Raw genomic sequence first — 15,205 nt, 5'->3', positions numbered from 1 at the left:
CTTCAGGATTTTGTGGGCCTGTTGCAGTGGCAGCTGCAGGTGGCTGAAGTCACTTCTGCCCACTGGAAATGGAGAAAGCTGGGCTCAGAGGCAGGCTCGCGATGATGCCTTCTGTCTCTCTCTAATGGGCTGGTTTGTAATTGTTTTTTTAAAGCACGTATCCCCTTGGACTGCAGAGACCTAATTTTTCCTGGGTTGTGACCAAATTCTGATACAGATGTTGATTTGACTGATACTTCTTGGAGCACGGCACAGCCTGGTGGATGCTGGTCATGCTCGTTTCACAGCCCCAGGTGACTGCCTGGACCTAGCTTAGCTAAGTAGGGCTGCTCCCCACATTAATATAGTCTTGCTTTTGCACTTGGTGACTGACTTTTGCCCATTCTAGTCATTTTTGTGAGTAAAAGGGCTTCTGACAGATCTACTGAGCCCATTGTAGTCAATTATCAGTGGAGAGCTTCATGGAGCACGGCTGGTCACACATCCTGCCCTGGCTGGATGGTGGTGGGTCATCACTCTGACATTTTCCCACAAGACTCAGTGTCATACTGCACACTCTCTTGTCTCATCCCAAATTTGAATGCTGGTAACTGATTCTCCGGTCTGTCTCCTTGTCCTCAGCCCAGTGTGGGCTAAGCCCCTGATGTCTTTCAGCTGGGTGACCATAGGACCTCTTGGGACTACCAAGTGACCCAAATATGTGTGGGACCTGGCCCTTCCCTGTGTGACAGCCACCAGCCCCGGAGCCTCTGTCATGAGCACCTCTCATCCTCACCCCCAGCCAGCACGCTCCCAGCGCAATCCCACTGCCTGCCTCTCTGGGCATTTTTCTTCCTTTGGGCTCCAGAGGATGTCTCCCAGTCTCTGTTACCTTTCTTCCTGGAACCGCCCATCCGCCCTTCCTTCTAAGTGTCTCTTCACTGCCACTAATGCAGCCAGGTGGGCTCCAGCCCTGCTCTGGGTGGGGGAAGGGCTGAGGGTGTAAGGTCTCAACGAATACTCCCAAACCCTCCACAGGGTGGCCATTACTATCCTCAACTTACAGGTGAGCTCACCTCTGAACAGTCTGAGCAAATGACTGTTCAGAGAGTAGAGGAAGGCAGATGAACCATGGCCAGGAAATAAATGTATAAATAGAGAAGAACCCCAAAGACCAAGTTCAGGCATTAGAAATAAGAGTAAAGGAGGAAGAGGTGGGGTGGGAGGAGTCAGCCTCTGGAGACTCTGGCCCCCATTCTATGGAGCTGTGCAAATCTGGAACTTCAGAAATATCATTTTAAAAAGTGGCCAGATAGTTCCTGGGAGAGATTAAGTGATGTCCAGTCAACTCTTCTTTTTTTGTTTTTGTATTTTTCTGAAGCTGGAAATGGGGAGAGACAGTCAGACTCCCTCATGCCGCATGCGCCCGACCGGGATCCACCCGGCATGCCCACCAGAGGCGAGGCTCTGCCCACCAGGGGGCGACACTCTGCCCACCAGGGGGCGATGCTCTGTCCTTCCGGGCGTCGCTCTGTTGCGACCAGAGCCACTCTAGTGCCTGGGGCAGAGGCCAAGGAGTCATCCCCAGCACCCGGGCCATCTTTGCTCCAATGGAGCCTCGCTGCGGGAGGGGAAGAGAGAGACAGAGAGGAAGGAGAGGGGGAAGGGTGGAGAAGCAGATGGGTGCTTCTCCTGTGTGCCCTGGCCAGGAATCGAACCCTGGACTTCTGCACTCCAGGCCGACGCTCTACCACTGAGCCAACCGGCCAGGGCCAGTCACTCTTCTTAACCCCGTGTATAACAATGCCTCCAGACAATGCAATGCCATCAGCAGCTGGCAGTGACAATGGGACTGGTTTATCGGTGGAGCTGAGCCAGAGCTCAAACGTGTAAAAAAGGAAAAGCCTACTTTGGAGGTGCCAGAGCAATGCCCCTGAACTCAGCCCATAAGTATACTAAAGTCTGAAGCAAACAGCAAAATCTGTATTTCAAGATAGTTCAAGAATCCACATCAAATTCTGAAAATACTGAGAACTGAAAAGCCACATGAAACTCTTCCAATAAAAAGTATTAGAACATCACATCAAATTACTGAAAGTCCTTGGAGAAATGATGAAAGTGTATGGAAATGAAGGTTACACAGCAGCAGCCCTGTGAGGTGGGTGGATGCAAGGACAGAGAGAGCACACACTCCCCTGTGCTAGCTTGAGCGGGACTGGGTGGTTTCACTGTCCTTATATTCATGGCCTTTGACCATTTGTTCACTGGGCCCTTTGTCTTTTATCACTTGGGAGGCATGGAAGTTTCCACATGCAGATGTGAGGGTTGCAAGCCACTCAAACTTGGTCATCAGTTTCCTTTCTCTCTTTCCACATGAGCTGCAGAGCCCTATTCAGCCCTGCACACAATTGAAGGCAGTGTTTCTCCTCCTTCCCTCACAGTTAGGTGAGACTCTGGCAAGAACTGAAATCCTGGGTGAATCTAGGGGAGCTGTTTAAAGGGATGAGAAAAATGAGGGGCAAGCCCTTTACTGTCTGACTGTCTGGAATGTATGATGTAATAGCTAGGGCTTGAGCCACCATTTTGTGCCATGAAGTTGCCATGAGACTGGAAACCAAGCACCAAGAATTGCCAGTGAGGTCAGAGACTGGGAAACCCAAATGCCAAGAGTGCCTGCTGATGTCCGTCCTTGATATAACTGCATATTTTGTTTGAACTACTGCTATTTCCAGCCCCATCTCTTGTAGTGGACATCATAAAAGGAGTGTCATCAGGTGATCAGGCAGGACTAACTTCATGCATGAATCCATATATATATATCATGTGTTTAGCACAGAACATGATACAAAATAGAAGCTTAATAACTATTGCAGTGAAGAGACAAATAAATGAAGAATCACAGAGTGTGATACACTTGCCAGGGAAGACTCCTTTATCCTAGATCAAACACATATTAGGCAATTAAATTGATAGAGGTTATAAGTCAAAAACTATGGCTTCATTTTGGAATAGACGACTACATATTATTAACACTGAAAGAACAATTATACCATTAGACGAAAATCTTACGAGAAAGCCTCACTCAGAGGATGAAGTGCTAGAATTTTGGCACAGTAATTCATGTTACATTTAGTATAATGGCATCACTATGTAAGAAAAAACATGCAACACTTTCTGAGGAAAAGACAATGAATCTTTCATGGTTCGGCCAGAGGAGGAAATCTGTCTGCACCCAACACGTGGGAGCTGCTTGGCTGGACCCCTGAGGCTTGCAAGGGCTAGCTTCCTGACAGCTTTGTTCTGAATATCGGCACAGCCAAAGTCAATTTCTCATGCAATGCAAAACGGCTTTCTTTGTTCTGTAAATTTCTCATTTTTTCCATGTTTTTGAAACAGAATGACAAGTAGGAACTTGGAGAAAAAAATAACTGGCCTCTAACTGAGAATCTCTACCACTAATTATAAAATAGAACAAAATTCTTTATAATTCAAAAAAGAAAAGAGAAAATAAAAAATTCACATAGATGCAGAAAAATTCCCTAAGTAAAAAATGATGTTTACAACATCATATACCAACTCATTGAAGAAGTCAGGGTCGAGCAACCTGGAAAAAGACAGAGGATGCCTCATGGTTGATGGCATGAGACCCCACCCAGATATGTCCCAGGTTTAGGATGGTTGTGTAAATAGGGACAGGAATAGAGTCACAAGGATTATCCTGCAGAGTCACAGGACATGAATGAAGGGATATTTGGGGAGCTGATGATCCTGTTTGTTTTTGTGGAGAAAAATTGGGTCTGGGGTTCAGGAAGAAGACTTCCGTTGCATTTTGAACAAAGTGACTGACTACATACATTATTAACAGTAATTTAAAAAATATTTTCAAAAATATTCTAAACCACTTGTACTGGATTGAATAGCATCCCCCCAAATTTATGTCTCAGTGTGTGACCTTATTTGGAAGTAAGGTCTTTGCAGATATCATTATGGATCTTGAAATGAGATCATCCTGGATTAGGTGGGAGAATATATTTCTGTTGCTTTAAACTACAAGTTTGATAATTTGTTGTAGCAGCTACAGGAAAATAATTTTTTTTTTCTTTCTTAAGTGTTCTTCGTCTCTAGTAAAAGAAGTACAGTTGAAATAATACAATTTAATAAAATAAGTCAATTTCTTTCTTACTTTCCATCTTAAATTTGTACCCAACTAGGAAATATTTTAGATTTCTCAGGCCATATGGTCTTTGTTGCAGCTATTCACTTACCACCTGGCTGTTGTGGAGCTACACAATACATGAATGAATGAGATGAATATGATGGCTATTTTCCAATAAAACTTTATTTACAAAAATGGGTGGCAGGCTGGATTTGGGCTATGGGATATAATTTGCTGCCTCTTGACCTAAAGAAATTTTTTTGTTATACTGGAATTGTGGGCCAATAACTGCTGGTCCATCAGGTATTGGAAAGGAGATTAGCTGTGGGAGAGCTTGGTCAGCACACATGCTATGACCTTAGATCATACAGATGTTAGTAATCCCAGGAGAGAGCATCGATTTAGAAACTCATCAATGACCTGTTAGAACTCCAGGTTGTTAGCAGTTATCACAGGTTCATGTGGACGCAGGCCTTATTGCTTCACTACACCCAGGACTGCCTGTCCCTTAATATTTCTATAGATTCAGTCATGTGGATGTGTATCAGCAGAGCCAGATGCTCACAAGTAAATCTCACTCATCTGTCAGGGAGAAAATAATAAAAAAGGTATGTGGTGTACTTATATATACACATGTGTATGTGTGTGGCCATGTGCATACGTATATGAAACAGCTAGAGACCTACATAAACCCAGCATCTGACTTCACAATCCACAATCTGGTTCTGGAGGCCTTTGGGTCTGTTGGATGGCATGTCCGCCACCTCTTCAGGACAAAGTGGTGGCCTTGCAGGAAGAGCTGTTCTGAATAGGGGAGAGATTAAGTGGCTGCTTGCTTACAGAGGCATGATCATTTGAGTCTACATTCACTTGCTGAGTGCCTATCCTACAGCAGGCCCTGTGGCAGATTCTAAGGGCAAAAGTGTGACTGAGAAATAGGTTCTCAGAACCCTGCAGGGAGGGCTATTATCAGGGTTTTTTTTAAACTTGAGGCTTCAAAAGCAGCTTCTTGTCTAAGGTCCAACACTGAGGAATGAGCAAACCCAAGACTCCCACGGGACAACGGGGTGTGTGGCCCCTTGCTTTCCCGTTGGTTGCTCTTGGATCAGTCGGCACCCACCTGCCATGCTGCTGTAACTACTTTTGAGCTCTCCTGTTTTCATACCACAGGCAGGGCCTCTTGCTCAGACAGTGGGCATACAGCGCACACATACACGCACACATTACATACATGGACAAATGAATACAGGCACACACATCTCAAACCGAGGGTGACAAGCCTAATATGCAAAATATCTTCATGTATAAACAATTAATTGGCTCTTGACTTAAGGACTGCTATCAAGACCTTCATCCTCATCCTGAAGATAGGAATGTTGAAAGGAGTTTGAACCCCAAGAAAGCAGCATTATGGCAGGTCTGAGAGTCACCCCACAGGCTAGTCTGAGATGAAATCTAGTTCTTTCTAAAGAACTTGCATTCTGATGTTGGGGATAAAGTGGCTTTCTGCCCTGTTGTCTTCCTGTCGGCCTGCAAGAAAGATAAAACAATTCACTTCCCAGTTGGGGTTTGGCTGGACTAGATCTGAATAAACAGTGAAATGTTTAGAAATTAGAGTCAACAAAACGGGCAGGTCAGCAATCTTAGAAAACAGAACGTTTACATTTTATTTTTCTTCAATAAGGTAATACCATGTCCTAGAGATTGCTACAATCTTGCACATTATTTCACAAAGGAGCTACATCAGTCTCTGCTTGTGCTTTGGGTTGGTTTTGCAGTAGATATACCACCGACCACGCCTCTTAACCCGGTAACAGTCCCTGCAACGCTTCTTGATGACGCCCTTGGTCTTGAACCCCACAGCAGGCTGCAGGCAGGGCAGGGAATGGCAGGATAGAGGTGAGGCCACCGCTGTGCTGTGCTTTGTACCTGCTGGGACTGTAACACGCAGGGGACCCAGCAGGAACGTGGAGAGCATACGGGGTGTCGTTGTGTAACGACTCAGATGTAGGAGAGGATTCACAGCAGAAACCACCACTTTCCTTATAAAAACAGTTGCCATGTTGTGGCCGAATCTATGCGAGAAAGAAAAACAGTTGTTACAGCGTCTTACATGCTTCCCACTGTTACAACTTTGTTTTCCCCACTTCACTGCCATAGGAGTGGAGAGGGCACTACCACTGACCAGAGCAGCGCAACCCCTGACAACGCTGCCCTGAGACAGGGGCACCGGGAGGAGCGCTTCGCGATACTGCCCTTCGTGAGAGCCCAGGCGTTGGCTGCAGAGACTCTAAGCTTAAGCCACATTCCCCACTTTGAAATAATTAAGCCAGGTCAAAGGGTTAGTGACCTGTCCTGTCAAGTCAAGGCAGCAATGAAGCCCGAGCTCCAGCCACGGATTCCGGGTCGGGGCACTAGGGGCTGAACAAGGCCCGCGTCCATCCCTCAACAGTTTCAGCAAGGCCCGGCACCCACGTCTGGGGAGGGGGGGTGAACACATCTTCACAGAGGAGACGTCCCCGCTTCTCGGTGAGCTCCGACCCTGCTCAGGTTTAGTCATGGGCAGGAAGGGGCAGAGCTGGCCTGGTTTCCTGGGCAGGAAGCACTGGCACCCAGGCCGGCGCCTGACCGGAGCCCTGCACGGAACCGCGGCGGAGCAGCTTCCCTAGCGCAGACTGCGCGGGGCTTCCTGGAAGAGGCGCACTAGCAAGCACCAAAGGCCTCTGACCCAATACCCGCAAGTGTGGCTCGGGGCCCGCCCACTGCCCGCGAGGTTCGGGCGTCCCTGGGGACGGATCCGACCCCAAGCTGCCCTCATGTCCTCTGGCCGCGGCCCCCAGGGGTAAATGAGGCTGGGGGTGTTTCAAGGTCCCGGTAGAAGTCTCCGGGGGAGACCCGAACCCCAGCGTTCCGCCACCTCCCCAGCTCCCAGCCCCTTTCGACTCCGAGAGACCCCTAACCTGAGAAGGACTGGCCCTAGTCCGACCAGCAGTGTTCCTCACCCCGCGCCTGCGCCCTGCACCGCGCCTGCGCAGTGGGGTGGGGACGCCCACGTCGGGAATCGCCTCCAGAAAGAAAAACGGCGGCTGGGTCCTGTGGCTCCTCCCGCGGTGCGGGGCTCAGTTACTGAGCCCCTGCACACGGAGTCGGAGGAAGCTGGTGTCCTGTCTGTCTGTTTTTCAGTCCCGGTCCCTGCGCAACCTGTCGCCTACGATTTGAGGGGTGGAGGCAATGCAAAATGGGAACGAAATATATATCTAGAATGAGAAAAGTTATAATTAAGAAGACATTTAAAAACTGACACTAGTAACGTCAAAACAAAATCTAGAAAAACCACATGCTTTATTACATGGACATCCTAGGAAAACTGGCGAGTCTTAGGAAAACGAGTAGAAATAAGTAACAGTTCTAACTGGTTGCAGTAAAGATCTTTTTTTCCCCTCCAACATTTTATTATAAAACATTCAAGAGAAAAGTTCACCTTTATGGCAAATACCCATGTACCCTGCATTCAGTTTACACGAAGAACTCACTACACCTGCTTTTCAGAGGGCGAGTCCGAGAATCCAGCTATCTACTTTCTGTGCACTTGAAGGAGTCCTGCAGAAGTGGTGCACCTGCTCAGGTGAGCTTAGGTCTTGATCACCCGTCTGTGGCCATCTTTCCTTTCCAAGAGGTTTTCAGGGCATCATGCCTCTCATCACGTTGCTGGGCTCTCCTCCACCTCCCTGGAGTGGAGTCCAGGCTGTGGGTGTCCTCAGCTGCTGGTGTGTGAGTGTGTGTGGGGCACTCTGAGCCTGTCCCCCACCCCCTCCCCGCAGCTCACTTTCCATTTTCACCCATCCCGCTGGGTCTATGCATTTTAGGGGAGGCAGGAGAAATGCCAGGACTCCAGCCAGGGTCCTGCCCAGGTGCGCCCTGGAGCAGTAGGCCTGTCCGTGGCTGATCACATTGAGGGCGCGGGGTGTGTGTGTGACAGAGGTTGTGCTTTACCAGTAGCTTCACCGGGGCTATGCTGAAGAAATCGCCCGACAGGCTGTCCTCGCGGCAAAAAAGAAATGCGTACTGCTCAACGGGAATTAACTTCCCGTTCCTCTCTAGGCAAGGATCCTTCACCAATAAAAAAAAACAAAAAAACAAAAAAACAAAAAACCATACTTGTTATGCCCACGATTATTGATTACCATGCAAAAATGCATCTTACTTCTATCCTCTCCTGCCCTCCTCCTGGTAAGAATCACCGAGAAGCCGCTAAGTACTAAGGTTGGGTGAGAAGTTTCCCGCCTTATCCAGGTTGAAGACTGAGAGGCAGCTGCACCCACCCGCACGCACCAGCTAGACCACGGCACGTGTGCCATTCTCCCCAAGGTAAATTAAGTCCCGGCAGCGCCTGCGAGACTGTACGCATGCGTTGGCGCCGCCGCGTCAACGCGCCGGTCAAAGGTCAGTCCGCAAGATGGCGGCGGCGGTGACCTTCTGTCGGCAGTTGTGCCGGAGCGGCGCGGCGGTGCCTGGCTTGCACCGGGGCGCCAGGTGTTTTGGGGTGCACGTCTCGCCGACCGGGGAGAAGGTGACACACACCGGTCAGGTAACCGATGCGGCACGGAGGGCGGTCGAATGGGCGGAGCCCCGGCCCGGTCCCGGTTTTTTTGCTGTCCCCGGTCTCCCGGGTCCTCCCGGTGTCCCCTGGTTTCTGCTCTTCCTCGGCTGCCACCTGGGGCTCGCAGCTCTGGTCCGTGGGCAAGGATTGCGGAGAACCGGCGGCTGAGTACCCCGCGGGTCCCCCGTGCGACAGAAGCACTAACCAGTGTGGTTAAAAAACGGGTACCGTGGTGGTGGTGTTAAGTTAGCTCCGTGTTTGCAGGTTCTCTGATCTCAGAGTGCCCGCGAACTCTGAAATGAGTTTGTCACCCAGAATGTAGCTGTTAATCACTGTGGGCTGGCTTCTCATTGGACTCAAAACAACCGATTTCTGTGAGTTGAATCTTGTAATATTTGTGATATTAAGTGGTACACTTAAATAACTTGAGAGTGTACTGTAGTCCAAAACAAAAGACAGCGTTTGACTATAAACATAAACCAAAAGATGAGAAAGTAAGCACCCATATTATTACAGTGTAACCCAGTAACTTTAGAGGGGACGTAAATCATGAGCCATATGTGGAGAAGGAGGGAGGTGCATCTCCTCTGACTCAGTTTGCCGCCTCTTCTCTCCTGCTCCACCTTGCTGCCTTCCAGTTCATATTATTGCCCATTGTTGCCTTAGGGGTTGTCTTGTTTTCTTGCTGAAAAATGTCCCTGGTTGCATAGCTATACTTTGCCCCCATAAGTTGGATGATGAATGGAATAAATGTTAAGAAAAACACTTTAATGTTTACAGTTGATATTAAGTGACCATTTTTAGAATTAGGGGCAAAAATCACATATAGTCTTTTTCTTTTCAGGCTTATGATGAAAAGGACTACAGGAAAATTCGATTTGTAGGTCGTCAGAAAGAGGTAAGTAAAAGAGGTAAGCTCTCATAAAAACTTTATATAACCAACAATAAATAAAAATATGTAAAATTTAAACAATTTTCCCTGATTTGTGAGCACCGTAGAAGCTGTGGAGTTTGGCATTTTTTTTCTAAATGTTATGTGTGTGTGTGTGTGTGTGTGTGTGTGTGTGTGTATGTGTATGTGTTTTGTTTTGTTTTTAATTTTTCCCCTGCAATGTGTAACAACATCTCTAAATTTAGTTCTGGTTTATATATAAGTGAAGTTTAGTTCTGGTTTATTTCTGTGCCTTATACTTCTGAGACCCTCAGATTAAAGTTAACTTTTATTCTCCATAGTCTCTTTGAATTATTCCTTCCCTTCAGTCAGCCTGTTCTTTCTTCTTGCTAAACCTTAGCTTTCCCTAAAGTGTGTTTACCCTCCCCTGATCTTGGTTACATTGTTCCCAAAGTCTGGTTTTCTACTTTCATTCCTACTTTGTGGGTGATGTGAGCGCAGGGGCATTGTGATGGAGATGGATTTCAGAGCGCTGGATGGAGTAGTTCAGAGCAAATTGGTCTTGGGTTAGACCCTGCAGCCTGGCCCCCAGCTTCCTGTCTCAGCTCTTCTGATGCTTTAGCAAGCACCTGGGTCTGTCACAGACTCCTGTTGGAAATTCTGTTGTGACTCTGGTTTTTGATTGCCAATGTAAAAACAAAACTAAACAAACAAAATCAGGTTAATTGTAGACATTCAAGTGCTGACAGTGTTGCTGCTGTCTCCATCAGCCTCATTGTCAGCTCTCCTTAACAGGCCGATCCTTAACTCCTATCCCAGTTCAGGGTCTCTAGGGCCCTTTTTTGTTGGAGATCATGAGTGTGCAGGGGCGCATCCTCAAGTTGTGAAGGTGTACAGCAAATCTGTAAATGATGACTTGGCATTCTGCTCTGGCTTTCATTCTTAAATAAAAATTTGGTGTTTAGTAGTATTTTTAAATTATTTTGGTTTCCAAGATAAATTATTGTTTTAGAGGATCCTAGGTATACTGGAAAATTGCACAGAAAGTACAGAGGTTCCATATGCCCCGTCTTCCCCCTCACAGTTCCCCTTTCATTAATACCTGGCATTAGCATGCTACAAGTGCTTTTTTTTTTACAAGTGCTTGATTTAAACACTGGATAAGTAGTACTAACTCAAGTCCATGTTTACTCTTTGCTGTACATTCTGTGGGTCTTGACAAATGTACAGTATCTTATATCCACCATTATAGTATCACACAGAGTAGTTTTATTGCCCAGAAAACCCTCTTGGGTTTCACTATTCATTCCTGCTTTTGAGCATATTCTTCAAACTTAAACTTAGTTTAAAAATTAATTTTGATGAAAACTTTAGTTTTTACTGTGATTTAAAAATTATGTATGTATGTGTACACATGTGTGTTTAGGTAAATGTAATTATTGATATTAGTGTTGAAAACACCTGATGGTCTAAATAATGGAACTGGGGCTTTTAGTTTATTTTAAACTTGTAAATTTCTATTAATTAGGTTAAAAAGTTTATAGAACATTGGTTATTCAACTTTTTGTATTCGTTTTAGTATTATTTTGTAGAATTATATTTATACTTTATCCTTAATGGGGGTTTAATCTCATTTTGACATAAGGGAGTAAACTTTCCATAGGGACTGTCACTCCCAACAACTTGAGTTTTAAAGAAATAGAACAGTTTATTGACAAATGAATAATTTAAACCTAAATAATTTTAGGCCTATATGGATTGATCAAGAGATGTATATAAAGGGAGGAGGACTAATTTTTACAGTAGTGTCACACACCGTGTGTTTATGAAAACACTACATTTACATCTAATGCAAAGTGTACAGGATGCTGTGATATGTTTTCTGTACTGATCTCCTCATAAGATCCAATAATGCTTTCTTCCTTCCCTTGTCCCTTCTGGGAACAGGGTGGCACGCTGCAGCCCTGAATTTTAACAGAATCAGAAACTGGGCTGTGGCTGGGTGCTGTAACTGGGCATTGACTCCTGGGCTCTTTGTTTTCCTGGGGTTGAGCTGAGTCCCAGGACGTTAATCATGGGAGGTCAGGGTCACTCTGGAGCTGCAGACCTGAATGACAGGGGCAGTCCCGTGTCAGTCTCAGGCGTCAGGCATCAGCTGCCCTTCCCACAGGAGACAGCCGGTCTGTTGGACTGCGTGATGGGAGTTTGTTAGTGTGGCCTTTGTGACACATTTGTCACTGAGGTAGACACCATATTATTTACACTCTGAGGCTTCATTTGTATGGCACGTGGCTTCGTCTGCAGCGGAGGTGAAGCCGTGTAGCCCGCTGTAAATTGTGGCGTAACGGGAGAAGACATCGGTGGAGGCACTGTGCTTAAAGGAGCTTGTAAAACAAGCCGGTGGCAGCACGTCATGCTTGTGGTGTTTGTTCTAAGGTTGCTGCATTCCCCAATAACTTCCTGCTTTGTTTCTAAAAATAGAACTATAAGGAAAAACTTTACAAAACCATAATTTGTTACTGACAAAGCTTTTGAAAAATAATTAAACCTTTCCAAAATGTCATTCACATTGTATGGGTGCAGGGCATTAGAGGTGTGTTGGGGTGTTTGGTGTCATCTCTGTTGGTGGCAGATGGGGCCTTCTCTGTGTGAGTGGTGTGAGGGGCGCTGTCACTGGATTGTGTGTCCTGTGAACAGTCAGCTGGCTTTGGAAAAAGTGAACTGACCTTGATTATGTTCTTATTTTCAAGTTTTATTAAACTTATGTGGTTCTCCCTTATTTGTAAGGATTTATCTGTTTCTAGTCTTCATTCTCTTGTCTTCCGTTGAGCAGGAGGCCTCTGGTGTGGGTGGAGTTCTGGGCACTCAGGGCTGGATACCGTGTGGCTTTGGATGACCAGAACTGACCTGGCGTGGCAGTCCTCACCTATAATGATAAACAAGTACTAAGGTTATTCCCAAGGCTAAATTGCAGAGTAATTTGGGCAACATTAATTTGATTTTTAGCCTCCCACTGCCCTGTCCTGTCTCCGTTAAGCCATCTCTTCCTATAAAGTTGTGATGGCTTTTAGGAGATGAATGAGGAAGAACAGTTTTTCTCCTCTGGCTGTTTGTCCTCTGTGTTGTGTTCCAACTGAATGATCCTCTGGCCTCCAGAAGAGTGTGACTTTCAAGATGTAGTCTTGCTGTTGTCATACACGCTGGGTTGGATAAAATTGTGGAAGGGGTGGTGAGTGTATGAGACATTGTCAGGCAAGCTAATCCTTGGGAGCTGAGTGTTGGCCACAGAGGGCAACTGATGGCTGTAAGAAAGGAGAAAGGTTGGGGGAGGCACAGCTGGCTTTCCTCCAGAGTATGTGGCACTTGGTGTAAGGGAGCCACAGCCTCGGAGTGGGGCTGATGACCCCGGGGCATGAGTAGTGGGGCTCTGAGGCCCCACTAAGGACTGTGAGGGTCTGGGTTTGGTTCTTTCCTTTACAAGCAGTGATGCTTCTACAGTTTTCCCTGTGTTATGTGCTTTGTCTCCTGTGGTCACCAAGGATAGTGTGAGTTGATTCCCGATTGTAAGGAAATTAAAGAAGTTTAAAAACATCATTATAGAATTATTAATTTAAGTGTATTTGTTATGTTTCAGTTCTTTGCAGTTTGAAGCCTGTTGTTCCTCAGATTTCCCATAGCCAGTTTATTCCATCTTGGCAGTGTTCCTAAGTTGGCTACCCTTTGACACAACCATGGTTGTCTTTGCCAGCGTTTGTTCCCTCTGTCACAGACACATGCCTCTGTTTCATCTGTAACATCTCCTGCCCTGGACCTGGGAGCAGCTGCTTTCAGAGCCTTGGTTCCTTTAGTATGAAATAGTGGCAGGGACGGTGTCTCCTCGTTGCCACTGGGTCGTCACTGTTCCTAATCTTTTCCAGTGGACAGAGCTTTGAAACTGTGTGTGTGTAGAGAAAGAGGGAAGGGAGAGAGGCAAGAGCAAATGGTAAATGGGGCAGAATTTTAGCAGAGTCCAGGTAAAGACAAAATGAGAATTCTTTGCTCTATTATAATTCTTGCAACATTTTTGTGAATTTGAAATTATAGCTAATGAAAAGTTACATGTGTGTTTTTATGCATGTACTAATTAAATATTGGTGTATTTTAAAGATCTACAATTACATTTAAATGAAAATGTACAGAATATGATTCTACCTTTGCAAGCAGTACATGAATGTGTGTGGGGGCAGCTTGTGAACATCAATTTAAATTTTGTGAAAAGGTCAAGTTTTTGTACTTGTCTATACAAGGTGTTTTTTCTTGTTCCAGGTGAATGAGAACTTTGCCATTGATTTGATAGCCGAGCAGCCCGTGAGTGAAGTAGAGAGTCGCATAATATCGTGTGATGGCGGTGGGGGGGCTCTTGGCCACCCGAAAGTCTACATAAACTTGGTAACATGGCCCATTGGCCCCCAGTGCTTACCCGTCTTTCTGTTCTGTGCTGTTCCTGCCCTCAGGGTGGCCCTTGCAGTGGTCTTTTGACCACACTCTCCCACTTAATCTTGCCTCCCAAACCAAACAGCATAGTGAATAAAGTGGCATCTTTTCGATGTGACGTGCTGTGCAGTGTACTCAGTGCTACTAGCACTGGCTCTCCAGCTTCCTCTCAGACGTGTAGGCGTCCTTCTCCCTGAGCCATCATTTTGGAGCCCATGTTTGTTGATAAATACACACTTGGATCCTAGAGCAGAGGAGTACTTGGGGACGTTAGAGCTGAGAAGGCAACCACAGACTACAGCTTGGTGTGTAGGAAAGGGCGGGAAGCCAGAAGTATCCCCACCCCCGCCCCTGTCTGCTGGTGGTGTGAGTGAGCGGAGACCTGCTCTAATCAGTTGAAGTCTGTGCTTAGGATGAGACCCCAGCCCTCCTGGGGGATTGAGCCATGGACAAGAAGTGGCTGCTGTGCTGACACTTTTCGTCCTTGCTGTGGTCCTTTGAGATGACCCTGTGTTCCAGGGCAGGACCTGAGGTTGGAAGAGAAGCCAGAGTGGGGCCTAGGGCCTTAGGTACTATTGCAGTTCTTAGCTCAGTTGTGATTTGGGTTTTACAGGTATTTCGGGCTCTGTACTTTCAGTGGCTAATCTCTGACTGTTAGGTTTGAAGTAGAATATGGAAATGAGATAATACCTTTTGAATTTTTCCAGGACAAAGAAACAAAGACGGGGACATGCGGTTACTGTGGCCTCCAGTTCAAACAGCACCATCACTAAAGCAGACCACGCACCTGGGTCTTGGGAGGCTGTGCATGTGAGCATTTCAGTGTTAGCATAAAATAGGGAGGTCCTCGTGCTGCACCTGAGGTGCTCCTACTGCGAATAAAGGGCGTTGTTGTCAAGGACGGCCGCTCACAAGTGTGTTTCTTTCACAGAAGGGACTTTTGGAAATGAATGTTACTTAGAAGTGTGGACTGGAGTGGGGTTCCCCCCCAAGGAGCCCCTGCCAGGTGCTTCAGGAGCATGACCTTAATCCATGTGACCACACCAAGTGGCTGAGAGAAATGGAAGAAAACTACTATTACTCCTTCAGCTACAGTTTGAGCTTC

At 46.5% G+C, this 15,205-nt stretch overlaps 2 protein-coding genes across 2 annotated transcripts; one reads left to right on the top strand and one right to left on the bottom strand.

Annotated features, from left to right (window-relative positions):
- Positions 1-5,778: 5,778 nt before the first annotated feature.
- On the bottom strand, positions 5,779-7,342 carry MRPL36 (mitochondrial ribosomal protein L36). Its single transcript, XM_066374832.1, has 2 exons — positions 7,096-7,342; positions 5,779-6,210 (listed from the first exon to the last, which is right to left on the bottom strand). Exon 2 carries the CDS (start codon positions 6,195-6,197, stop codon positions 5,874-5,876), a length of 324 nt encoding a protein of 107 aa, XP_066230929.1. The 5' UTR covers positions 6,198-6,210; positions 7,096-7,342; the 3' UTR covers positions 5,779-5,873.
- Positions 7,343-8,565: 1,223 nt separating this feature from the next.
- NDUFS6 (NADH:ubiquinone oxidoreductase subunit S6) lies at positions 8,566-15,001 on the top strand. Its single transcript, XM_066374818.1, has 4 exons — positions 8,566-8,723; positions 9,580-9,633; positions 13,933-14,055; positions 14,808-15,001. Exons 1-4 carry the CDS (start codon positions 8,592-8,594, stop codon positions 14,871-14,873), a joined length of 375 nt encoding a protein of 124 aa, XP_066230915.1. The 5' UTR covers positions 8,566-8,591; the 3' UTR covers positions 14,874-15,001.
- The last annotated feature ends 204 nt before the right edge of the window (positions 15,002-15,205 follow it).

Source organism: Saccopteryx leptura, chromosome 1 (assembly GCF_036850995.1).
Source record: "Saccopteryx leptura isolate mSacLep1 chromosome 1, mSacLep1_pri_phased_curated, whole genome shotgun sequence".
NCBI lineage: Eukaryota > Metazoa > Chordata > Mammalia > Chiroptera > Emballonuridae > Saccopteryx > Saccopteryx leptura.
This window is presented reverse-complemented; position numbering and strand designations above follow the sequence as displayed.

Coding starts and splice junctions, on each gene's coding strand:
- MRPL36 (XM_066374832.1), bottom strand. CDS start 6,197: ATGGCAACTGTTTTTATAAGGAAAGTGGTGGTTTCTGCTGTGAATCCT.
- NDUFS6 (XM_066374818.1), top strand. CDS start 8,592: ATGGCGGCGGCGGTGACCTTCTGTCGGCAGTTGTGCCGGAGCGGCGCG. Junction 8,724..9,579: donor AGGTGACACACACCGGTCAG/GTAACCGATGCG, acceptor TTTTCTTTTCAG/GCTTATGATGAAAAGGACTA. Junction 14,056..14,807: donor CGAAAGTCTACATAAACTTG/GTAACATGGCCC, acceptor GAATTTTTCCAG/GACAAAGAAACAAAGACGGG.